This window comes from Pongo pygmaeus, chromosome 1 (assembly GCF_028885625.2).
Source record: "Pongo pygmaeus isolate AG05252 chromosome 1, NHGRI_mPonPyg2-v2.0_pri, whole genome shotgun sequence".
Taxonomy (NCBI): Eukaryota; Metazoa; Chordata; class Mammalia; order Primates; family Hominidae; genus Pongo; species Pongo pygmaeus.
Window position 1 is genome coordinate 227972810 of NC_072373.2, and position 26183 is coordinate 227998992.

A 26183-nucleotide genomic window follows, 5' to 3' on the forward strand; every position below is an offset into this window, starting at 1 on the left:
CCCATCCCCACTGTGGACCCTATTTCCATAGCCTGATCCTTCTCCTTCTGAGATGTCCCAAATATGTCTGTTTGTCATCTTCTGTTCCATCCTTGTCCAAGCCCTTCTGCCCTTGGCTATCTGCAGCCCCCTCCTGTCAGCACCCCAGGGACTCACGTGCATGGGACCTGCAAGCCCTCTCCACGCCCCTCCCCTGCCTCGCTCCTGGCCTGGGGTCCTCGGATGCCCCTCCACGCCCCTCCTCTTTCCTCTCCACCTGGCCTAGTGTCCTCAGATGCCCCTCTACGCGTCTCCCCTGCCTCCCCTCCTGGCCCGGGGTCCTCGGATATGCTGCTCCCTCTACCTGGAAGGCTCAGCTCTGCTCTGCTCCATATCCTGCTCTGGCTCAGCCTCATGGACTCCCTTAAGGCCCCTATACAGAGAGGCCCCGGGTCACACAGCGCCCCATTTTTGGACACCATAGCAACTGCTCATGTCATTGCTATTTCTCTGCTTTTTATTTGCTTCTTCCAGGGAATGGTCGGCTCTGGGGAAGGGCCTGACTGTTCACAGCCTTGGCCTCGGAGACCTGTGCTCCCTAAGCTTGCGGAAGGAGATGGCCAGGAGTCTGCTCAGCTGCACAGTAGCTTTGGGCAAAGTCCTGCTCCTCCCTGAGCCCTGGAACCCTCGGATGAAATGGGGGTCACAAAGAGAGAGGGCGAGCGCCCGTGCAGGAGGCTCCGAGAGGTGTCGACTGAATGAAGGACCCAGCAACCACAGAAACAAAGGAATGAGTGAATGGTGCTGCCATACCCCCACCTGCGCCATCTGCCCAGGGGTCGCTTTTCTAACGGGTGGCAAAGGCTTCTCCTGGTTTCACGTTCCAACTATTAGATGAGACACCTCCTTTGGTATCCATCTTGCCGTCCAGGCAGCCTCCCTGGAGCTGTGGTCAGGGCTGTGAGGGCCTGGAGGAGCCCAGTCAGGTCTGGCATCTGCAGGGCAGCATGGGCAGGAGCCAGCAGAGAGCTGTGGCCCAGACATATGGGCCGTGTGCCTTGGGGCAAGTTCCCCCATGAGATGGAAGAGCTCAGGGACTCTGGCAGCCTGTGCCACTGTTGGCTGCATTCAGGCTGGGCTCTTCTGGGATCTCTGTGAGTGGGATCCCGGTGAGTGGCCGCCAGGACAGACGCCCAGGGACCACCTGACAGGGTTAGGCCCCCCAGGGTTCCCACCACCAACAGGTGGTCCCATCTAGAGCGGGCCTGTGGGGGGCCCCACGGGAGAGCGGCACACTCTTTGTCTACTTGGGATGGCCCCAGAATTCTCGTCTACCCCTGATATTTCTGCACCTGGGGGTGAGGCCTTCGACAAAGCCAGGCGGGGTGGAGAGAGCCTTAGACACAGTCAGTGTCCCGGTGCTCAGCCTCAGCTCAGCGTGTTCTCAGGCCAGCCTTTCCCATCCCTGGGCACTCAGAGCAACTGAGGACAGAAATGGAAGGGCTGCTGGTGCCTGAGACCCATGCGGGGTGGGAGGGGCCTCCACACAGGCTGCAGGGTCTGTGGAGCCCCTGGGGTGCACACCGAGCCATCACCCACCAGAGGCTGCATGCCCGGAGGAGCTGGTGCCCCCATGATGCCCCATCTGCGGGGGCACCTCCATCTGAAACAGATCTTCTCTATGGCCCTGCCAGAGGCACGATCACTCACTCTCAAGGATCCAGTGCTTGGCTGTCACCCCGCACCTCCCATCACCGTCGCGGCAGCACCCCGCAGGTGTCATCCCTGGGACCCCATGCCCGCACACCCTCATGTTGTCTGTGTGTTGTCATTACTGCACCCTGCACCTCCCAGCACCATCGCGGCAGCACCCCGCAGGTGTCGTCCCTGGGACCCCATGCCCGCACACCCTCATGTTTTCTGTGTGTTGTCATTACTGCTGTCATCGTCACTGAACTGCTTTACCCACGAAAGAGCACACGTGTGTCCTGTGGGATTTTTCTCTGTGGGTTCTTTTCAAGCTGTAGCCCTTCCCCAAAACCCCTCAGCAAGGACCCCATCCCTCCAACTTCATCATCTGGTTTTGGGGCGAGGAGTGGCCAGGAATAGCCTGCAACCAGGAGGAGATGGGGGACACAGAGGGAGGGGCTCTGGCCAACCATGCCTCCCGCCAAGGGTGACACTGTGGATCCCAGGCTCTTTGATGAAGCCGGTTCCTTGGGGGCCCCAGGGCAAGACTCCTGCTCCGTCTGGTCGAATTTTTCCCGCTGGCTGGCTTTGCCTTCAGATGGACTCCTGGTGACTCACAAGTGTGGGGCTGTCCCTCGGATTCCCATGTTACCAGAATAATGTGGAGTCCCTGGGGGAAGGAGGGAGCCCTTGGTCTTCAGAGTCCAGGGACGCAACTGGGTCACAAATGCATGTTAATGGATCAAACAGGAGCCTCACGTCTGTGCTTAGCACACAGAGCTAGAGCACCTGGGTTCAATGCCCCTCACTGCTGTGTGATCTTGGGCAGATTACCAAACTTCTCTGTGCCCAATTTCTTCACCTGTAGAATGGGTACTGCTTGCTGAAAGCACAAGTACCTGAGGGCACATTAGTCAAATAAACAAGCTGACTGAGTTTTCAGTCCTTCCCTCTGAAAGTGCCTGTACTGGAAGCTTCCATTCAGCTCCAGGGGCAGCAGAGCAGGTGGCTTAGAAAAGGAAAAGAGACAGGGTTGGGGGTAGGATGACAGCTCTTTCCTTTCTCTTCCTATTGCCTCATGGCCCATGGGACCAGGAGCTGAGCAGGCTGCAGGCCAGACACCCCATCAACTGAGCAAACCTGGTCCCTGGGACACGTTTCTGAACCGAGCCAGGATGGAGGGCGGGGCAGGCTGAACGCCAGTTCTTTCAGGAGGCAGGCTGCCCTGACACAGGAGGAGTGGAGGAGGTCCCTGGGGGTCTGGCTCCAGGGGTATCTGGGCAGGTCTCCCCCGGGAACCCAGTTAGGTGGGTCTGGTGTGTGGGTGGGCTGGTGGGCAATGCCGAGTGTACAGGTCATCTACCCGGCCCCCTGGGTTCAATGCCTGTGCTCCAGGGCTTGTTTGCTGGAGAGGGTGAAAGGGACTCTCGCCACTGTGTAAATAGACTTTGCAAAGGCCTCGGCTTTCTCACCCCGTCTCCAGCTCTCCAAACTCACACTATGAATTGGCGGGCTTATCAGAAGCCCCGTCTGGCAGTTAAAAGATGTTTCCATGCATTGTGAGGCTGCATGGAAACCAAGTCATCTTGCCCCAAGGACAAAGGAACTCAAGTGTTTGAAATGCAAAAATATTTTGACCCGACTACATCATTTTTCAAAGGAAAAAAGTAATTCGCGGCTCACAATTCACTTGCTATCTCGCAGGAAGTCCTGTATTTCTTATTCACTCCCCAAGACCCGCTTCTCTGTGTGAGAGGTCACCTAAGAGGACCAGGGCGTGAGGGACATTCAAGAGTTTTCTTTCCGCCTCTTCCTGTTTTTTTTTTTTTCTTGTTAATGCCTCATGTTTGTGAAGGACTCTCCTGAGCACTGTTCCATGCCTTATCTCCCGGGGTCCTCCCCAGCCCAGGAACTTGAGTGGGGAACAGAGTGTCTACCCTCTGTTGCCAAGGCAGAAAACAAGGCCCTGAGAGTTTAAGTGACTTATCCCAGGTCACGCTGGTTGATGATGGAGCCAGAACTGAAGCTTCTGGGGTCTTCTGGTCCCTTGATGTCTCCCCTTTCCTGGGCTCTTTGGTTCTCCCATGTAATGACTGTGTCTAGATGGGACCTTGAGGCTCATGATCATCATCGTCATCATCAATGGTATCAACATCATCATCGCTATCATTGCCATCATCATCATCTCCCTCATCACCTAAATCATCATCTTCCTCATCACTTGAATCACTGCCGTCATGCCATCATCATCATCATCACCACCATCACCAACATCATCACCATCATCACAACCATCACCATCATCATCACTATCACCGCCGCCATCACCATCATCACTGTCATCATCACCATCACCACCACTATCATTATCACCATCATCACCACCATCACCATCACCATCATCACCATCATCATCACCACAATCATCACCATCACCATCATCACCATCACCATCACCATCATCACCACCATCACCATCACCGTCATCACCATCATCATCATCATCACCACAATCATCACCATCACCATCACCACCATCACCATCACCATCATCACCATCATCATCACCACAATCATCACCATCACCATCATCACCATCACTATCATCACCACCATCATCACCATCACCATCATCATCATCACCATCATCACCATCACCATCATCACCATCATCACCATCATCACCATCACCATCATCACCATCACCATCATCATCATCACCATCATCACCATCACCATCACCATCATCACCATCATCACCACCATCATCACCATCATCACCATCATCACCATCACCATCATCACCACCATCATCACCATCATCACCATCATCACCATCACCATCACCACCACCATCACCATCATCACCACCATCACCATCATCACCACCATCACCATCATCACCACCACCATCACCACCACCACAATCATCACCATCACTACTACGACCATCACCACCACAACCACCACCATCACCATCACCACCATCACCATCACCGTCATCGCCCCACCACCATCACCATCATCATCATCAACACCATCATAATCAAAGCTATGATCATCATTTCCTTCATCATTAACATAATCACTACCACCATGGTCACCGTCATCTTCATCTTCATTATCAGCCTCATCACCAGCATCATCACACAAATCTTGATCGCACTCTGAGTCTCAAGCTTGTGCCAGGTGCTATTTTAAGTTTGCTTTACACACCACAACTTGTGTAGTCACCACCATAACTCTGAGGCAAAAGTTATTATTTCCACTTTACAGATGAAGAAATTAAGGTGTCAGTAGGATAAAGGAGTTTTCTTACAGAGCCCTTTGCCTTCCAGGAAGTTCTTTTCACCACCAAGTCTCCCAGGCCCACAGAAAGTGCTTGTGGACAGACCCTCATGGGGGCTCTGGAGCAGCTCAGAAGAGGCTTAGCAGAGAGGCAGCCTGTGGGGTTAGAGCTGAGTAAAACCCCAAAGGCCTGTGGAGCTGTGCTTGGGGCCTGGCCCCCCAGAACCACAGGAATCCAGACAATCAGGAATGCTCCCTGCTAGGCCAGGGTGCGGGTACTTGCTTGGGTTCATACAACCAAAGCTGTTTGAAAAGCAAAGAGTTTCTCTTTGAGAGTGGGGTTTCAGAAGGGGGTCTCTGAGGGGTACACCGCAGGGGAGATGCAAGTCTTCCCTGGAGTTGTGTGGGGAGGTGTGAAGGGTGTGTGATACTGGAAAACCAGGGGCCCAAAGAAGTGCAGGAGGCTTGGAGGATACTATGGGGAGAGTTTGAGGGCCACGGCTTGGTAATGGAAGATGCTGGGTGCCCTGTAAGGAAGCCTGGATGAGGGACACACAGACGGCACCTGCTGCACTAACGAGGGAGGGACAGCTGGGACCAGACCTGACCATGGAGAGCGGAGGCGTATCCCAGGCCCAGCGGGGAGGCGCATCCCAGGCCCACAGAGGTGGCTCACGCAGAAATCCCTTGCTTGGGGCTGGTTGTGGGGACCACACCCTTTCCAACCTCAGAAACCTGGACAGCACAGAGCATGCGGGGCTGCAGGCTATGCTGCAAAACACTTCACTGGGTCCCCTCTTGCCCCAGCTTCCTGTTCACTAGTTGGTCTGGGTTTCAGGGCTTTCTTGGGTGGTGAGTTTACCTGTTTGAATGCAGTTTTCTCATGATTATGTGGAGGGGAAGCAAGGCAGCTGCCTCACAGGGCCGCTGTGTGGCCCCCAGAACTCACAAGTTGTGCCCTAAGATCATCCCTTGGCGAGCTGCAAGGGGTGGCCTCTACCACCCAGGCCTGAGCCCAGTATGGCCTGACTTTGCACACAGAGGGTGCTGCCACGCCCAGGCAGCCTGACTTTGCACACAGAGGGTGCTGCCACGCCCAGGCAGCCTGACTTTGCACACAGAGGGTGCTGCCACGCCCAGGCAGCCTGACTTTGCACACAGAGGGTGCTGCCACGCCCAGGCAGCCTGACTTTGCACACAGAGGGTGCTGCCACGCCCAGGCAGCCTGACTTTGCACACAGAGGGTGCTGCCACGCCCAGGCAGCCTGACTTTGCACACAGAGGGTGCTGCCACGCCCAGGCAGCCTGACTTTGCACACAGAGGGTGCTGCCACGCCCAGGCAGCCTGACTTTGCACACAGAGGGTGCTGCCACGCCCAGGCACAGTCATCATGGTGAACGAGGCCCAGGCGATGTCTCCCCAACCCCAGCTGCAGCCCCTGGAGGGAATCCCTGGGATCTTCTGCTTCCGGTACCTGCCTGGACCCTCCTTGTGGGTAAGCTGAGGGTGACTCGAGCCTCCCCTTGGGCCGGTGTGAACTGCTGAAGGGCTGTGCGTGGGCAGAAGGGCTGGGACGGAGGTACTGCTCATCCCTGCAGCTCCCCACTGACCCAGGGTGCCCGCCAATCCAGGCCTTCCTTCCGGTCTAATTTGCTGCTTTCTCCACCTTGCCAGTTCCCTTATACTCCCGCCTCTGCATTTCTCGTCCAAAACAGAAATACAAAGGGAGGAAATCTATTCAAAAGTCCTCCTCCTCATTTTATTTTTGCAGCTCTCTGGGGTGCCCAGGCTTCAGATTCTCTTCCGATAATTATCTGCCCTTTCAGGGCCTTGGTAACCCAGAGCCTGAGGTTTGGGAGGCAAGAAGAAAGCCCTGGCCTGGCTTGAGCAGGGAGCCCATCCCCCAGCAGACGCCACCGTGCGCTTGCCCCTTCCCCTCTAACCCGGTGTGTGTGAGCCGGCTACAGTGGATGCTTTTTTCTCTAAATATCTCCGCTTCCTCTCAGCTGATCTGTGATGAACACCAGACCAGACTCTTTTTATGTGATAATTTTCCATCCCAGGCAATGCAAACATTTCTGTGGCTAATAATCTGAGTCTTGGCCATTGCTCAGAAATAACAGAGGCGAGGTTCCAAAATAAAATAATACGTCTTGCTTTTTATTACTTAATTTATCAACACTATACTGGAGAAACATCTTGTTAACTGGGCAAGAAGAAACAGTTTCCCAATGCAGCCCTGGCTGATGGAAGTGGGTGTCAGGTGGAGTAATGAATCCTGTTAGCATAAAAAGAGGCCAATGCTGGAAGAGAGTATTATTCAAAGAGGGAAATATTACTAAATAAGAAAACGGTACACTCACACGGAATCTGTTACATTAAGAATCCCACTCTTTCTGGCCAAACTCAATTTGTTATCTTCACAATATCCCCCCCCATAGATAACAGATGAGAAGAGGAATAGCCCTGAGAAGTGAATCCTCAGAATCTGCAAAGTACAGGGATGCAGCCAAGCCCACCACAGCAGGACAGGGGCATCTCAGTGCAGCAGGACGGTAGACACTTGCCTTCTCCACCCCTCCAAGGTCTGTGATGATCTGATTTGGATCCTCACAGCTGGAGGTCCCCAGGGAGCTGGGGCACCAAAAGCAAAGGCCTAAGAGGTCCTTGTTGCAGGGAACTGAGATCCCAGAAGAATTCAGACTCCAGGAGGAGTCTGGTGAGGCTGGTGGAATCCAACCTCATGTCTCCAGCACCCAGGACAGCTCCCCACCCACAGTAGGTGCTTCCTAGATACAGCTGTCCCTGTGGTGGGGACACCGGTTCTCACTCACGTCCTCCCGCTGCGGGTACCCAAATCCAAGGATGCTCAAGTCTCTTATATAAAATGGCATCACAGTGAATCAGCCCTCTGACTGTGCGGGCTTCAATGTGTAGTTGGTTGTATCCTGGCAGCACTATTAAATGGAGAAGGGTCTTCAAACGCCAGCCTGCAAGACCCCAAGGCAGGCGTATTTGTTGAATGAATGAGTGAGTGAATGAATGAATGAGGGATGTTTTGAAAAGTAGAATTGAATCAGACACAAGGAACTCACTAAGCAGATCAGTCAGAGTGAGCAAGGTTATGCCAATGTAACAAACAGCCTCTAAAACTCAGTGTGTTAACCAAATAACAAAGTCTTATTTTTCCTAAATAAACATGTGACTTTTATTTTTTTCCTAAGCCCAGTGTGACTTGGCAGGGCAGCTCTGCTTGTGGTAAAAACTTGAGGAGCTCTCTGGAACTCTCTGGTTGCAGTGTTGGAGAGCAGAGAACTCTGGAGGGACCACACCAGCAGCTGGTGTCTGGCCTAGAACAGCAGTGCCCTCCCTCATACTCACTGGCCTGATGCTCCACCCAACCCCAGGTGGGCAGAGGGTCTCATCCTACCTCGTTCCTGGAAGGCAGAGAGCCAGAAACTGGGGTCAGCTGTGCCAACGGCACCCATACACATGAAGGGATGACCCACAACCCTGGACCACAAGGATTTTAGAATCCAACCAACTAGAAGAGCCCTCCGTGGCCTGCCAGGTACTACCAGTGTTCACTGACGACCTTTGCCACTTACTGAGTGTTTGCTGCAGGCCAGCACAGCCCTACATGCTTCACTTAACGTATTAACAAGTAAAACACCCCCTATCGGTGTTCAGTTAAAAAAACCATCCATTATCTCACCAATAAGGCATATTATCATTCAAAACTATTTCCAATCAGCCTTTTCAGACACGCGTGTCCTTATGCATGTGCACATGTTTGCATACGATGTGCCACTTCTAGAAAACTCTTTTTTAATGAAGGCTTTATTTATTTATTTATTTATTTATTTTGAGGCGGAGTCTCACTCTGTCACCCAGGCTGGAGTGCAGTGGCGCCATCTCGGCTCACTGCAAGCTCCGCCTCCTGGGTTCATGCCATTCTCCTGCCTCAGCCTCCCAAGTAGCTGGGACTACAGGCACCCGCCACCACGCCTGGCTAATTTTTGTATTTTTAGTAGAGATGGGGTTTCACCATGTTAGCCAGGATTGTCTCGATCTCCTGACCTCATGATCCGCCTGCCTCGGCCTCCCAAAGTGCCGGGATTACAGGCGTGAGCCACCGCGCCCGACTGAAGACTTTATTTTTTAGAGCAATGACAGGTGCATAGGAAAACAGGTGGACAGTACATTGTTCCCCTTGACTCATTCCCCCCCCGTCTCTCCGCAGTTCCCCTGTGATGAACACCTACGTTGGTGTGATACTCTTGTTACAATAGATGAACGAGTATCAGCCCATTATTATTAACGGCAGTCCACAGACCCAAGGGGTCACGGTCACGCGTGAATGTAGAATGGGGCATGGACCCACCTTGGGAGTGCCACACAGAGCCCTGCCCCTGCCCTGAGCCCATGCCCTGCCCACTCATTCTGCCCCCCAGCTCGCAGCAGCCCCTGATGATTTTGGTCCTTCTACAGTGTTGCTTTGTCCAGAGTGCCATTGGGTTGGAGGCATGGAGCATGCAGGCTTCTCAGACTGGTTGGGTCAGGCCGGTTTATCTTCTCTTATCCGGATGTCTCCTCTCCTCGTCCCTCCTGGTTAACCTCACTACCAGTTACTCAGCATCAGCGAAAGCAAGGGGCGGCCTGAGCTGTTCTCCAGTCCCAGTCCCAGGTGAGGCGCTGTCACCGTGCCACATACCTGCTCTCTGCCACGTAATCATGTCCTTCCCCTGAGAGGCGGAGCTCATTCCACCCCTGTACTGTTGCTGTGGACACGGGGTTGGCTTCTGGTGTCAGTGCGGCCATGGGATTGGCTTTGGGCACAAGTGACGATGGGTTCATTCTGAGCCAAGGCCTAAGGAGGATGAGGACTATGTGTGTCTGCTGTCCTCTTCTGCTGCCACCAGGAATATTTCATGCCCCCAGATAGCTCTGGCGTCCAAGGGGGGCAGGCAGTCAGGACAAACTGGGTGCAACCGCCAGGGTGGACCAAGCCCTGCTGCCTGCCCACAGCAGCTAAGTCGAATGCAATAAGGAGGGGCACCGTCTGTTGTTTCGGGCCACAGAGTTAGGGGATGGCTTGTGTCTCCCGCCCCCTCACTGTGCCACCGTGGCCACAGCTGAACACCACACCTCCTCCCAGGTCTCTGCCCCATCTGTCTTGTCTCTCTCTGAGGCCAACTGTGTTGACAGCTCAGTGCCATCATGGGCTGGGCTCCTGAAGCATCGGGGGCAGCCCTGGCTTCATGCTGAGAACCGTCTGGAAGGCTGCGTGCTGCACACGACCCTCTGGACCCCACTGTGGGGTCTGCAGGCTGCATTTGGAAACCGTCTCCTGCATTTAAGAGTGTGGTGCCTTATTTTCCTACGTGGCCTGGTGGGGGTGATACTACCTGGATGGCTAGTGTGGGGATACGTGCAGGAGAATCGTGGAGGCTGCAGAGCACGTGGCGAATGGCGAGCATTCTGTAAGCGAGGGTGACAAGCGCAGCAGCAGCAGCGCGCGGGCTCAAGGGGTTCCTGCACATGCGGCTGGTGTTTGGGAGAGGACAGCCCGGTGTCAGAGCCAGGGAGGGGGGATGCCACATCTCCACGAGCACACACCTCTGCCTTTCTCCTTCTTTCCTGCATGACCCTCCTTCCCGCCTCCACCCCTCAGCACAAGGCCGAGCACACACCGTCTCAAGGCCAACCTGGAACCTGTTGTGGCAGTGAGGCAGGAGGGGGAGGCTCGGCACTGCTGCTCAGTGGCCCCAGCTGGGACCCCCACGGTCCACGCACCTGTGGGATCACAGTCGGCCCCAGGAAGCTAGTGCCCCCACCAGACAAGTAGGCTCATGGAACATGAGCCCGGGATGCTGGTGGATCTGCAACCTTCTCCCGGGACCTGGCTGCCCCACCCTGCCGCCCACCAGCCCCACCACCAGGGCAGGCACTTTCTCTAACACCAGGTGGCTTCTTAGATAAGGTGGGGAGATACCACCTTCCAGGAGGGGCCCACCTCCTGCGGAAAATTTCCACCAGCCAGATAGGCCTCAGGGACCTGCACCGCAGCCCCCACTGGGCACATGAGGCCCTCACTCTCCCCAGAGCCTTCTTCTGGCTCTAGAGCAGGACTGGGCCCCAAGAAGCCAGGGAATAACCTCCCTCTATTTGAGGGATTCAGGGCCCGCCTGGGGCCCGGCCTGGACACCGTTATGCAGAGAAGCAGCTGCAGAGCCCAGCCCCCAATGCCCGCACAGGGACACCGCTGGGCATGGCAGGACCTCAGAGCCAACGCTTGGAGCTGGGAGCACTCAACCTGCACCACGAGAGGGAGGTATGCTCAGGCCATTGGGGATCTCAGCTACAGGGAGACAGGGCTCAGGAAGAGGGGGGCACAGCATGATGTCACAGAAGCGAAGAGCCAGGCCTCGGGAAGGGTCTCAAGGAGTCCCAGCACCCAGGAGAGTTGCCCTCTTTTACACTGGAGGGGAACCCCACCACCGAGCTCACTAGCATGCATAAGCACAGCTGATGAGAATCGTGGTAACAAGGTTTGGCAGGTATCTTAGGAGGGAGGTGGCATGGCTGTGTGGAAGAGAGAACTCCCCGCCCAAACCAATTACTGCAGACTTTGCTGAGGTGTGTGTTCATGTTTAAAGCAGAAGAGGCTAACCGGGGCTCAGAGCTGATCTATTTTTCTCTCCTAATAGTGCAGCACAATTTAATTAACTCAATATTGCACCCACCTGAAGATTATGGACGGGGTTTATTGACGCCACCATCTGGCTCCTATAAAGCTGGTAATGTAGCCAATAAATCCTGCCTCAGAACCAGGCGCCTGCGAGAGGCGTCCCGCCTGCAGGGCCTCCCCTTGCGCGGGTGAGAGGTGTGCCGCCTACAGGGTCTCCCCTTGCGCGGGTGAGAGGTGTGCCACCTGCAGGGTCTCCCCTTGCGTGGGTGAGAGGTGTGCCGCCTACAGGGTCTCCCCTTGCGCGGGTGAGAGGTGTGCCGCCTACAGGGCCTCCCCTTGTACCCTGCTGCGGGAGTTGCTTGGGTGGCCACAAAGGAGGGGCTGCCCTGGGCACCCTGTGGAGTCGGTTCGGTTGTGGAGAAGGGGTGCTGGTTCCAGGGCAGCACCTGTGCACCCTGACCCCTGCAGGTGCCATGATACCACTTCAGAGGCAGGTGTCTGCCCAGGGGCCCCCTACCCTGGTCGCTGGGTTCCCACCACCCTGACTGGTCTCCTTGTTCCCACACCCAGTAAAGAGCAGCCAAGCCCTGGACGTGGGTTCTCAGACGCCGGGTGCCCAGAGCTGTGCCTGACTGCTCCGCTCTCACCCCACCTCACCCCACCTCACCCTGGGTGCCCAGAGCTGTGCCTGACTGCTCCGCTCTCACCCCACCTCACCCCACCTCACCCTGGGTGCCCAGAGCTGTGCCTCACTGCTGCGCTCTCACCCCACCTCACCCCTGAACCACGCAGCACATGAGACTCATTATCTCCCATTGCAAAGGAGGAAACCAAAAGGCCAGGCCTGGAGCTCAAGGCTGAGGGCCACGCTGCCCCGGGCAGAACCAGGTCCAAAGGGCAGGGGTGGGTGGGAAAGGGGCCCTGGCTTGGTCCGGCTCCTCTGGGTCTCCAAGGTAAGAAGACCCCTCTGTTAAACTTGGGGTTAAGGCAGCGTCTCAGTGTGTCCTTCTAGAATTTGTGATGTTTTGTCTCCTACTGGAATTTAACTTTCAGCCTAAAGCCTCAGCACGATAGAAGTCATTCCTGATGACAGCAGGGTCCCCAGAGCCACCTGTTCCCATGCTGAGCCACGGACCCCGAGATGGGGGACACAGCCCCCTGCCCTGCCTCCCAGGCTCCGTCCACTCCAGCCCCACTTCTGTGGGGCCTTTCCCCCAGGCTGTACCCTAGCAAGCCTTTCAGACGCTTCCCAGAGACACTTCAGGGTCAGAAAGAAGCCCAGGCTCTTCTTTCACTGACACAGAAAAAGGACAAGTTAAACTCTCACGTCCCCCCATGCACGCTTGGACTTGGGCTGGATGTGTGTGAACAATGCCTCTCCCAGGCTGCCCTGAGCCCCCTGCACCCTCAGGCCCTGGGGCCTTGCAGAGCAGAAAGGAAGCCACCTCAGACACCTCAGGGTGGCAGAGACCACGGCACCAGCATAGCAGGTAATAAACCACTGCATACGACGGTAATTAGCTGCACCTCTCCCAGCCGAATCTGACGGTTTCAGCTGATTTAAGGGATCCTTTGGTTGAGGTGGGGGTGGGGTAAGTGGAATCAACTCAATTTAGAATGGCGGTGGGGGGCGGCGGCAAAAAGGTTACATTGATAAAGTTGTCACCCAGCCTGGAGCTGCCCCATAACTCACCTTGGGCCATGCTAACGGGCCATTAATCACCCTTATCAGCCTGTGAAGGGGCCCCTGCGGGACCGCCCTACCCCAGGGGGCAAGTTCAGGTGTGGCGAGGTGGCGAGAGGTCAGAGTCCACCCAGGGCGGGCTGCCACCTTGGAGGCCACGGGAGCTGTGGCTGCGGTCCCTCCCTCGGGCCTGATTTCTGCCCTGCGGACTGGAGCCTCAGGAGCAATGCGGCCTCCCCAGACAAGCCGCAACAGTTGTGAAAACGGGATCCTGGGAGCGGGGCGGGGGGAGGGGGGAAAGAAGACAGAGGAAGCGGAAGCCAGGCACCTGGGCTGGTCCCCAGGGGCAGCTGAGGGTCCCCAGGTCCACGGCCCAGCGCTGTCTTGGGAAGGGGATGGCGCGGGCGGTGCTTTCCGACTTTCTGCTGTCTGGGCCGCCTTACACCTCTCTGCCTGCAGCCTTTGATTCAGCAAAATCAAGGATGCAAACTTCTTAGGAATACTTAGTTTCCATGGCAACCGTAGCTGACCTCAACATTATTGTTCTCAAGAGGGGACTGACTTTACTATATGTTCATTCACTGAATTAATGGACTCCCGGTTCTTTTATCAGCAACCCCGGGACAATGGAAAGAGAGACATGTCGTCAAAGGGCTTTCAGCCACTGTCCAGCCTTTTGTCCGCGGCTTACTGCGACGAAGCAAGTCTATTCAGGCTGAGATTATCAAAATCAACTCGGGGCTGTCTCCGGGGCAGCTAAACACACTTGGATTTCATAAAGACATAACTGATCCCACATGCAAATTAATAATTTGGATAGCAGGGTTCTTAGGGTTAGGGACTTTGGTGTGTATTTTTTTTTTTCTTTTTTGGTAATAAAGCGCATGGGTAGGTAAACTGCAGTTTAGTGACGGCACTCCGGCAGGATCTGTGTTGCTGGCTGGCTGGTAAGGGAACAGGGGAAAAGGCGGTCTGAACCTCACTCACCTCGCTGGCACAGGCCTCAGCAAAACCAAGCTTAGGGAGGCCGCAGAAAGCCTTCTAGATCCAGTACATGCCAGAGAGCCTTCTAGTTCCCATACGCACCAGCTGAACCCAATGGCATGCATAGCAGCGCCTCCTTCTGCAGCTCTGTGTTTGAGGGTCCCTCCATCTCTCCAACCACATCCCCTCCCCTCCCTACCCCTGCCCACTACTCCCTTCCTTCCCAGCCCTCCAGCCTCCTTTAGGAGGAAAACGATACAAACAGAACACAGTAAGCCACAGGACTGGACACCGAACAGCAGTCTCCGGCTGCGTGGTGCTGTGCTGGGCTAAAAGCCTGGCACGGCCAGGAACTCGGTATATCCTGCTCACAAACTGCCTGGAGTCCCAGCGAGGTCCCAGCTGCGTTTAGACCTCAGGGTGTGTGGCCTCCTCCAGTAACTGCTGCACAGCAGTTGCCTGTCTGTCTCGCTCCCATCTTCCTGGGCTCAGAAGCCATCCTTCATTAGCCCCCAGTCCCCACGGGAGGGACCCAGGAAACCTCTGGACTCTTCGTTACCAGAGGCATTTTGCCTGGGCCGGGCTATAGAAAACGCCCGCACAACAGCCCAGTGGGACAGGCCATGGTTCTAACATCCAAATAATCATTTCACAAATTATCATCATTATCAATCAATCACCCTGTTTGGACAATGCAAGGCTGGGCTATCAGATGACTTTTATGACCTGTAGCATTTTGTATGTAATAATAATAACCGGGAGAGATTTATGGACCCATCACCGGCCCCTCTTCCGGCGGAATGACTTTATTAGCTCGATTTATTTTTGACCCTCATCTAAGCCTCTGCACTCCCGCCCCTCGCCCTGGGGGCTGGCTGGGGTGGATGCGGTGGATGCGTTTTTTCCGAAGCTTCTGAAGGGTTTTTTTTCAGGTCCCCAGGCCTAGCCCTCCCATGCGAATTCACGATGTATTTATTTTTGGGAGGAGGGGGCTAGAGAAGCGGAGGGGAAGAGAAAATAAAAATAAGAGAAAAGGTCACTTCCTTTTGTTTGTGTTTTCCCGTTCTGTATTAACACGTCCTTCCTTTTCAAGAGGGGGAAGGAAAACACGATAAAGTGGACAAAGGGAAAGGCTGCCGGGCCATGTTTCCCCTTTCATATCGCCAGAGATTGAATCAAAATTCTTTCAGCTGATAGCATCTCCCGGGTGGACTACACTCTTGTTAACGGATAAATTCAAGCCCTCCAGAAAGTCAAAGAATAAATTTAAGCCTTTTGCCAAATGTCTATCCTATTGGATTTTGATAAGATGGCCATTGAGCCTTAATAATGTCTTCCATCCATTTTCAGCGAGCCCTTAACACGGCTCTTGATTCGTCCCCAAAGCCTCTTCGCCCGGCCTTTTTATTACCGGCTCCGGCGGGCTCTCCAGGGAGCCGCGCGCCCCGAGTGATGGATGGACAACTCGCTAGATTATCTCCCGCAGATGTTTGCTCTCCAGGAGCCCCCGGGCTTTCCCTCTAAGTAAACAGAGACTAAATAGAGAGTCCGCCGGAGGGAGCGGTCCCAGAGGTCCCCGCACCGCGGCCAGGAAAGGCGCGACGCAGCCCGACCCACAGCCAATGTGACTTTTTGGGAAGCGCCGGTGACGCGCGCCCAGGGCGCACCAGGACGGGCGCAGGGACGGCGAGGGCACGCAGAGGGCACCAGGGCGAGCGCACCAGAGCGAGCGCGGGCCAGCGCCAAAGCTCTGGGCTGCGCAGGCGCACGGGCTGCGGAGTGAACGAAGGCGCAGAGGCCGGGGTGTGAGACAGAGGGGACGCGGGAGGCCAGGGCGAAGCTGAAGGGGCGCAGGAAGGACGGAGGAGGACCGTCTCCTGCGCCTGGCGGTAGCTCCGCCCTCCTGGAGTGGGGGCGGGGCTAACGGGAGGCACCTCTGTAACTCCCACATGAGCCAGGCCCCGCGCCACAGTCCTGGGTTCGAATCCCAGGCCTCCATACACCACCCGGCCCGGCTGCCCTCGCCTGTAAATTCTGAGTAGAGTCATCCTGCATCCAGTCCCTTCAGAAACCTCACTCTCTGATACTTAGAATTCCTAACTGTGGCTGCCCCACAAAATATCACCTTTTCTGCAGCTCATATGCCAAGCTGCTGATTGAATTGATTAACTTCGTCACATTTCACTGAGGCAGATAAAGAACACGAAGTGTAATCCTCCCAGAGGTGGATGAACTGAAGCCAGACACAGGAGTTGCCCACCCACAGGTCACACAGCCGCCCCCGTCATGTTCCCCTACGAAATTTTTAATGTTCCCAAGTGTGCCTTTGGGTGACCCAAACTACAAAACCCCTAAACCAGAGTTCTCGTCCTATAAGGAAGGATTGCACTGAATTCATCCTGAAAACAGCACCGCGGTGCGCACAGTTACGGTAGCAATGCACACATGGCACCTATACCAATAGCTCTAAGTGGCGCATTTGTTTGCGGGGTGGGGTCTCCGTCTGGACTGACGCCCACTCGAGGGCTGTCTGTCCTGGTCTTCCTGGCCCCCGAGTCTGAAGACTTTGCCTTTGAATTTTAGCTCACGTCTCTCAGTCTCTCAGCCCCGACGCCCCCGCCGGCCCCCGGAGAGTGCCTAGAAATGTAACTGAACGGGTCCAGTCTGAGCCCTGGGGTTAGGGATCTGATTCTCCCACCAGCGTGGCCTTGGCAAACACTTGAATCCCCCAGACGCTGATGGTGTTTATTGCGGAGGCTGAAAAAACTATGAGCTGATGGCCCAGGCACTGCTGTGTGGCAGCCTCCCCCTCTGGTGGAGCTGTGCCTGAGGACTTGGGTGCCTCCTCCAGGCAGCCCCCAGCCCCTCGGACTGGGCCTGCAGGGCAGCGGCAGGGAGGAGCCCTGGGCTGGGGTCAGGAGGCCTGCTTGGACAGGACCGCCCACCAACGCCCCCGATGCTGGCTCTGGTACCCTGCACTGAGCTCCCTGCAGCTGCGGCGGTGCCGTGGGGGGTCTCGTGCATCGGGTCTGCTCTGATTCCGTAGGATGGCGGAACCTGAGACTCCTCAGCCCAACCCAAGGCTCTCAACCAGCTTTCCAAGGGCCTGCATCAGAAGGATGCCTGCTGCCCTGGGAACTTGGAAGTAGGCCCCTGGCTGCACAGCACCTCATGCCCACCCCGGGAGCCGCTCTCAAGAATGACCTTGGGCCACATTGGACGAGACCTAATGGCCACACATATAACACACAAAGGCAAACCCACCGTGGCCCAGAGGCACAGAAGGCGGTGCCCACTTCACTCTCCTTCTGTCCTATTTCGTTCTGAAGCAGCCAGCACTTGCCTCCTCCAGGCCCTTTAAATCTAGACTTGACCTTTTGACCTTCTGCCTTGACCCCTGTTCCTGGGAGCAACCCCTCCCAGCATAAACTGATCCCCTTCTAACCTCCTGCCAGGCCACCTCCACCACGCACTCAGGAGAGGCGCGGCCAAGGAGGGCGTCTTGAAAATGTCAGATGGTCCGGGGACGCATCGGGGTGGAAAACCTAGTGATTTCAGGCTCCCTCGAGAACTTGAGGGATTCGCACTAACTGCAGGTCACTTTTTGTGGGAAGTGAAAATACTGCAGTTCTCGGAAATACAGCAGCGCTGCTTACTGTTTCCTGCTCCTCGATGTCCTTTAAGAAAATGTGAATTCATTTAAAGAGGCAGGAAAGGAGAAAGAGGCAAAGTGGAAAAGACCAGCCCTGGAATTTGCTCCATGGCGCCGTCAAACGCGGGTGCAGGAAGACCTCAGGCATCCTGTGGACGGCAGGACTGACAGCTGACACCTTGTCCTTGGACAAAAGGACCCCAGGAGGCCAGACACAGCCACACGAGCGACGGGGAGGGACACGGGAACCAGTTCACCCGGTTTCCGGAGGCCCTTCAGCGGGTCACTGCGGGCCCAGAAAAAGTCTCCATTGCCATGCTTTCTCCAAAATCAATGTTTCTGGGGTTGAACCTGGAGAGAAGGGTCAGGTCCCCCTGTGCTTTGCGGATAGCTCTGCCCAGATGGTGGGTCCCCTGTCCCTCATAGGCAGCTCTGCCCAAATGCCTCGGCTCAGAGACTGGGAGTTTGGCAGGACTAGCACAGCACTTTCCTTTGACTTTGGGGGGAAAATGGGGTATTGATGACTTGAACACTCAGCTCAGCTTCCTAACCACAAGGCTGCCAGTGCCCCTCAAGCCCACACGCTGCGTCACGGAATCCAGTTGTACGATTCTGACAGAATTGTAACAGCACTCGGTAGGCACTGACTCAGCACGGGCTCCTCCGTGCCAGCAACCCCCACGGTGCACCCTGCACCCCCGCCCGCCCGCGATGCTGTCTGGGTGGGGATGTGTAAATGGGACTCTCTCTAAATTTTATCTTGCTTTAAAGCAAAGATGCCAAGCGAGACAGTTACTTTAATTTTACTAGAAAACCCCCCAAAAAATAGGAGATCAGCCACCACGTGTGAGCGTGCTGTGTCTGCGGACGTCTGCATGTGCGTGCAGGCAACACATATCCCGTTGAAGCGGAGTTCTGGCTGCTGAACAGGTTCTAGGTTTCGGAGCTGCTTTCCAGGCCATTCCTCCTCCTGGCCGTCTGGACTGCAGTGTGCACACCCAGGCACACATGTGACTATGTGTGTGCCTCCCCAGGGCCTGTGTGTTTCTCTGCACGTGGTTCTCCCTCTGGATCTGTTAGACCTAGTGTTTGTCCACCAGCCGCTCCCCACCACCAGTCAGCAAAGCCGTGGATAACGCCACGTGGTCCCTTTTTCTCTCGCCTCGTGGTTTTGCTTATTTAAAGCGATGCTTCTTTGGAAGTTACGAGTGCAGCAAAGGCTTTGTTGAATCTGCAGCTAATTTTTCCCCATATTCTTTTCATGAGAGTATCCAGCAAAGACAGTTAAATAAACACAACCTGCGTTTATTTAATTTTCCTGTCTGCGTGGCCTGAAGCTTTCCCACAGGTACAGGGCTCTCCTCCGCTCTTGGGAGTTAGGAGAGTGGCAGATGGCCCTGTACTTGTGACTCTACAGCGACATGACCCCCACCTCCCCATCCCGCCTAATGACAGCAAAGCCACCGTCCTGTGCACACGTCAGTCCACGATAACACATTGCTCAGGGCCTGCCAGCAACATTCCGACTACATGCTTGTTAACTCAGGGACAGCTGGGATGGCGGTCACCCCGCCAGGAGCTCCGAGGATGCTGGGGAGCCGAGACGGCGCAGGGCGAGCTCTCCTACCTTTTTGATGCAGCCTTCCTGGGGCGACACTTCCGCGTCCGTCAGTATTTGCTGCAAAACAATTTTGATAGGGGTTGTTAGTTTCTGATAAAACATTCTAAAGCTACACTGGGTTCTAAATGGTGGGGGCAGAACCACTGTCCCCAAAAGTCACAGGGTGGGACCCAGCGGCTTCTCCACAGCAGGAAATGAAGGGCTCCATTGATCACAGGTATCCCTTCTTCCAGCAGAGACTCCCCCAGTCACCGAGGACTCCAAGCACCTCCAGGGACTTCGCCTCCCTGGAAACATGGCACTCCAGGGATGGAGACACACTGTGTAGCTCACTCTGGCCCTTTAGTGGTTGGGTGGGGACCCAGGTCAAGGCGCCTCAAGGTGAGCCATTCATATTATTTATGAGAACCATCTGGGCGGAGTGCACGGACACCCTGGATGGTGAACAGACTCTATTTGTATTTCCTCCGAGTTCCACCAGTGAATCACATCACATCATGTGTATTTAGACATAACTTGGCCTATGTTGTGCCTGGCCCTGGACAGGTGAGGGACAGCGAGGTATGGTCCCTGCCCTCCGGAGGCTTACAGTCCAGCTCGGGAGGCAGAGGTCAGGGGGAGCTGGACTCTGCCCAGCGGTCCCAGGAGACAGCGGCCGGCGGCCAGAGCGAGGGCCAGAGGTCGGCCAGCGCCCTGCAGAAGGATGGCTTGGTGGGTGCTGGAGGGAGAGGGAGCTCATGCCATTTCTCTGCTTCCTCTTTTTTTCTAGCAAATCAGAGGTGGGAGCGTTTTAGCTGGCTCTTCACTCCCATCCAGATCCCTGGGAGGGGGATGTCCCCCATGGCTTTTGGAGGAAACTTCTCAAAGGAAATGGAGCTAAGGCAGAAAAGCCGCTGTGCCTAGTGTCATGCAGATGCCCGGGGTGGCCACTGAGGACCCCCAGGAGTGGGCTGTAGGCCACACAGGAGCTCCCGCCCCCTCACCCACGTGTGGACAGAGGCTGAGACAGGGAGGCCGGAGTGGGCCAGCAGTCAGCTCGTTCTTCCTCCCAGGTCGCTCCAGCCAGAACGTTCTTTGGCTCTGGAGAGCATTTCGCCGGGTGTCTCCTCTTAAAAGCCACCAGGCTGCACTCCAGTGTGGCGGCGTCTCAGTGACCCGTCCCAGAGTGCTGTCTGTGCTAAGCAAACTGACAAATGAACTCTAGAAATTGGATTTTTCCTTTCTGGACCCAAAGTGGCCATGCACGGTCGAGTATACGGAAACCGCAACGTTGTTTCCATAAGAATAGAAACCAAGATTGAAACGGATACTTGAAAAATAAAACCAGAAAATGATGCTCAAGCCAAAGATTTTCTTTCCCATCCCCTTAATATTACGTGATGGCGTTACAAATCACAAAGACGGAGCGCAGCAGCACAGCATGCCTGCCAAGGTGCAATTGACAAGCTGGCGTTCCCAGCCACAGTGGGGCCCAGCCTGATCGCCTTCCGGGTCACCCTGCGCTAATGTGAATGGCAGTGATGGCTGCTAGATTCAGGCACCTAGATGGGCTGCGTTTGGAAGAGGAGAAAGCCTTAGGAGGGTGTGACCTGCCTGTGGGGCCAAGGCGTGCTGGAGGCAGAGCTCGAGGAGCTGCTCAGGTGGAATCTCACCTCACTCTGGATGCTGGAGGACCCTTTGGCCGTCCCAGGCCTGGTGAAAGGGATGCCCCGTCCCAGTGGTGGCGCTGGAGCTCTCGAGAGTAGGACAGATCCCGCCGTAGTGAGCCGCCCCGAGCAGAGAAACGCCCTGCCCTGCCAGTGCCTGCTCACAAACCCACACACCCACCCAGAGCCCACAGGGGCCTGGCGCTGGCCCGGGAGCATTTGGTGGCCTCTGGTTGGGCATTTTCCGGGAGGCTCCCTCCTGTTCCCAGTGGGAAAGTGCATGCCACGGCCCATTCAAGCCATTCCCAATGCAGGTGACACCCCCAGGATCACTCCCAGGCAGGGTCAGCCCAGGAGCCCCCGTTACCACCACGTCCTCACATTCGGAGGGGGCTAGTGTGAGAGCCCTCCAGCCACCCACCGATGCCACCCTGGGCGTGCTGTGGCCTCCTGCCCTCCGAGTGTCCGGGTGGGATGGAACGCCCCCATAAACCCATCCCTCACGCCATGCGGAGGCCCTTCTTGCCTTTCTGGCGGAGTCTGATGTGGGCTTGGTCTGTGCATGGCCTTGGCCAGCACTCCTGCTCCCCGGAGCTTGTCATCACGTGGGGACGCAGAGACGGGTGCTCCAACATTGGCCCCAATAGCTTAAGGCGTTACATGCGACGCACTGACCAGGAGGGCCCAGTCATACCGTGTGGCATCAGGAGGTGGGACCTGGCCGGTCCCGGGGTGGTGGTGGGGGCAGCTGCCACAGCTGCTGGGCTCCCGGCTGTCTGTCTGGATCCTCTGAGCACGGTGCCTGGGCCCCCTTCGGGCTGAGGGTGTGGGCTGCTGAGGACTGTGGTCACACCGGAGCCCAGTGTGGAACCACGGAAGAGCCGCACAGATGCAGAGCCCTCCCCAGCTGCCCTGCACCCCCCGAAGAGGAAACCGGCGCCCGATGGCAACAGAGAAAGAAGGGGCCTCCTGCAGGCAGGGCGCTGGGGCCTGAGCCGCGTTCCGGAACCGCCTGCCCCATCTCACAGCCCGCCTTGGCAGTTATGAACACCATTAACTCTGCCTCTTCACCCGCTGCTGACCTCGGGTGGAAAAATGGCCGGACGCGCTCCCTGGCTCCCTCAGCCTTGGCCCCCACCCTCGCCTGAGCCGCCGCTCCGCTGAAAACCCTCTTTATTTTGCTAGCTGGGCCCTCAGCACACGCACCGCTGGCTCCTCGATTGCTGGCAATGGCCGCCGCGCTCTCAACCTCTCCGCACCCCGGCAGAAGTATTAGGTGTGTTTGATTAAGCGTTTTAGCCAAAAAAGCGAGGTCTGACCTCTGGCATTTAGCTTCTCTCACGGGTTCCGGCGCCAGGATTTAGCTAAGTGGGGTTGGTCAGAACCTCTTTTTTGACTCTTAAAATAAATACCCTCTGTTCTCCAAAAGTCAGCAAAGAGGCCACGTACGCAGAGGCGCTTAGGGCTCTGGAGTTCTGGCGCGGCCCCAGGGGGGCTCAGCCTGCTGTTTGGTGCCACAAATGGATCCCAGAAGGTTTCTCTCCCGTCAAAATTATCTGTTATTAAAGTATCTGAGAACCTAACTAAGGAGGAAACCCAGAGTGAGCCCCGGCCACGGAGCTGCTTCCAAACCAGCGGGAGGTGGACGGAGCCCGGTGCAGAGGAGGCTGAGGCCCATGGGGGCCCCCACCACTCGGGTTTACCCACCCCTTGCTCTTGGCATTGAGAGCAAACCTTCTCTCTCTAACCTACTTCTCTTTTCTTTCTTCTTCTTCTTTTTTCGTTTTTTTTTTTTTTTTTTTTTTTTTTGAAACACGGTGTCTCACCCAGGTTGGAGTGCAGTGGTGCAATCATGGCTCACTGCAGTCTCAGCCTCCTGAGCTCAAGTGATCCTCTCAACTCAGCCTCTTGAGTAGCTGGGACAACAGGCACACCACCACCCCGGCTAATTTGTTTTATTTTTTGTAGAGATGGGGTCTCACTATGTTGCCCAGTCTGGGACTCCTGGACTCCAGTAATCCTCCCAAAGTTCTGGGATTATAGATGTAAGTCACCATGCCCAGCTTGGCTCTAACCTTTCTTTCTTTTCTTTCTTCTCTTCTCCTCTTCTCTTCTCTTCTCCTCTCCTCTTCTCGCTCTCTCTCCTTCCTTCCTTCCTCTCTCTCTCTCTTTTCTTTTCTTTCTTTCTTCTTTACTTTTCTTCTCTCTCTCTCTCTCCCCGTCTGCCCCCAGCCTCCAGGCTAGAGCGCAGTGGCTTGATCAGCTCACTGCAATCTGTACCTCCTGGGCTCAGGTGATCCTCCCACCTCTGCCTCCCAAGTAGCTAGGATTAGAGGTACGCTCCACCATGTCTGGCTAATTTTTTGTATTTTTTGTAGAGACAGGGTCTCACTATGTTGTTCAGGCTGATTTCCAACTCCTGGGCTCAAGCAATTCTTCTGCCTTGGCCTCCCAAAGTGCTGGGATGACAGGCGTGAGCCACTGTGCCTGGTTCTAACCTACTTTTCTTTCTTGCCCATTTCTGAAGTAGCCTCATTGGACCCAAAGATGTGGGTCTGAGTCTAGAACCTGCTAAAAGCTGATTCCAAGGCCTCTTCTCCTTGAAGAAGCCCTATGGGTGCAGTCAGGGGGTCAGGGTTGTCTGTGCAGGGCGCCCAGGGGCATACAAATGGCAGGGCTGATGGAGCTGTCTACAACTTCCACCTCCCATCCAGTCTCCAAGCCTCACTCTGGTCACTGCTGGGAGACTGTGGGGTCGAGGACCTCAGGGTTCTGCTGGACACACAGTCTGAGCAAAGGTCTTGGTGGTCAGCAGCTTTAGCTTCCATGCAGCCTACACGTTCAGCGGGGTTTTACACCCAACTAAACAGTGCCCCTGGCAGGGCTGGAAGCCGATGACCAGGCCACACTGAGCCTCCACATCTCAGGATCATCTTACCCTCGGAGAGGAATGTCCACAGCCACCCACACATCCTCCCTTTCTGAGAAGATGGAGTTTTTAAAGAACAAATCTCATTCTTAATTTTCTTTTCCAAATGGAAGCCCTGGGTGCTGCCGATTTCCCTGGTGTAAATGTTGCAACAAGGTGATGGCAATGGTGAAGCCAGTCATAACAGCAGCAGGTCATCTTTCGGGGCTCTGCTGCATGTGGGGGGCCTGCCCCAGGCACCGCAGACGCAGACCTCCTCCTCACAACCACATGTGGGAAGCAGGAACCAGCAATGCCCCTGCTGTGTAGACGGGAAACAGGGGCTGCAGAGTTGAGGTGACCAGGCAGATGTCGAGGAGCTGCTCAGGGCGGCGCCCGCACTTGAATCTGGGCCTCCTGACTCCAGGAGTGTGCTCCGGCAGGACAGAGGCCTCCGGGTAGATGCATCGGCAGGAAGAAGACACACGCCAGGCCCTTCCACCCGGGACTTGCACCTGAACCCCGGCCAGGACTCTCTCCACGGCCAGGCCCCCTCCGGCCGTGTGGGCTCCAGCGGAGCTGGGTGGCTTCCCGTTGGCAGCTCCCGCAAGAACCGTGAAAGGCGGTTAGTCACCGGCCGCCCCGGCTCTGGCTCCCAGAGCAAAGACTGCACTGGTGTTGACACAAACCCTTGCGCTCTCAACCGGGAGTAGGGTAATATTTATTTATTTTTTGCATTAAAAAAATCAGCTTGGCCGTGTTTGAGCTACAGAAATGATTTTTTTTAAAGCTGCTTGGACACTGCTTCTAGCTTTTATGCCTAAACAGATACTTCTCAGTTCCTTCAAGTGAGATCTATCCAATGAATGGAGGCTCTCTCTTTACTCCTAAGAAAAATATTTACACAGTCAAGTACGGCACAGAAAAGGACCCTGGGCTCTGGAGAGCCCGTCCCGAAATGCACAGAGGTCTCTACGCCGCTGTTTACACTCCCAGCCACCACCTCCCTCACTCTTGCCCTCTGCATCCCCTGCCCCCGCCACCAAAGGCCTTCCCAAGCCTCCCGTGTTGGGCCCTGTCATCAGGGGTTGGCCTGGGGTTCCTCATGAGAATCCCGCAGGGCTGTGCGACAAGAGGGAACGGCCCCTAAGCCCTACCTTCCAAACCCTCTGTGTTTGGCCAGTGAGAGAAGCCAGGCCGCTCTGCTTCCAGGACCCCGAGCAGGGAACAGCACTGGGATGCAGCATCTTCGCCCCCAACCCCATGGGACCCGAGCTCCAGGCAGGCAGCATCTCCGCCGACCTGGTGAGATGGGGCCTTCTGCTTTGCTCTGGCCACAAGAAGTCTGCTGTGGCCAGCAGACTTCAATGCACACCCAGTGATTTTCTCTCGACCTGCAGGGCTGCCACCGCCCGGCCCTGCCCCGCCTGGCCAGCAAGGCCTTGAAGACCCGAAATCTGGGCATGGCCTGTTCTCTTTCTGATGTTCCAAGAACACTCTGTTCGCTGGCAGCCCGGCCTGTGAGTGCTGCCCCTTGGCCTGGACACACCGCCCAGGCGAGGCTGGCCCTGTGCGCATGTCCCTTCCTGTGGGATGAGGATTGAATGGGCACTGCTCTTCCTCTCCCTGGCCCCCGGGAGCAGGCTCCACACCCCTTCATGTCCTCATTTCATAAGTGGTATTGGGCACCTTTGATCTACACTGCCCCATGGAGGGTGCCTTGGAGACATTTAAAATACGGAAACAGTATTTAGTCCAGAATTCGCTACTCTGGGGCAGAGACAATGGGTAGGACCCACTCTGCCTTCCACAGCAACATCAACACGAGGAAGAGGAAAGACCTCCAAGTCTGGGAGCTGAGGTCCTCTTGGGGGTGGGGTCCCGAAGTGGGGGTGGGGAGCCCAGGAGGTGATGGGGGCTGGGAGTGAGGCAGCATATGCACAAAGGTGTTAGCAGGGGGCAAATGAACACCCCAGAGACGGAGGAGCCCTGGGGTTGGGAAGCCTGATGGGGGGGCTCTGCCATGGCCCTTTGAGGACC

The 26183-nt window shown here is 55.9% G+C and overlaps 1 protein-coding gene across 6 annotated transcripts in view; it reads right to left on the minus strand.

The window, feature by feature from the left end:
* Nucleotides 1-26183, minus strand: part of PRDM16 (PR/SET domain 16) — a 364158-nt gene that overhangs the window by 171689 nt on the left and 166286 nt on the right. For all 6 annotated transcript variants that reach the window (XM_063660225.1, XM_063660224.1, XM_063660222.1 and 3 more), the window contains exon 3: nucleotides 19596-19646. In XM_063660225.1, coding sequence (XP_063516295.1) covers nucleotides 19596-19646 — 51 coding nt within the window. The remainder of the gene's footprint in view (nucleotides 1-19595; nucleotides 19647-26183) is intronic.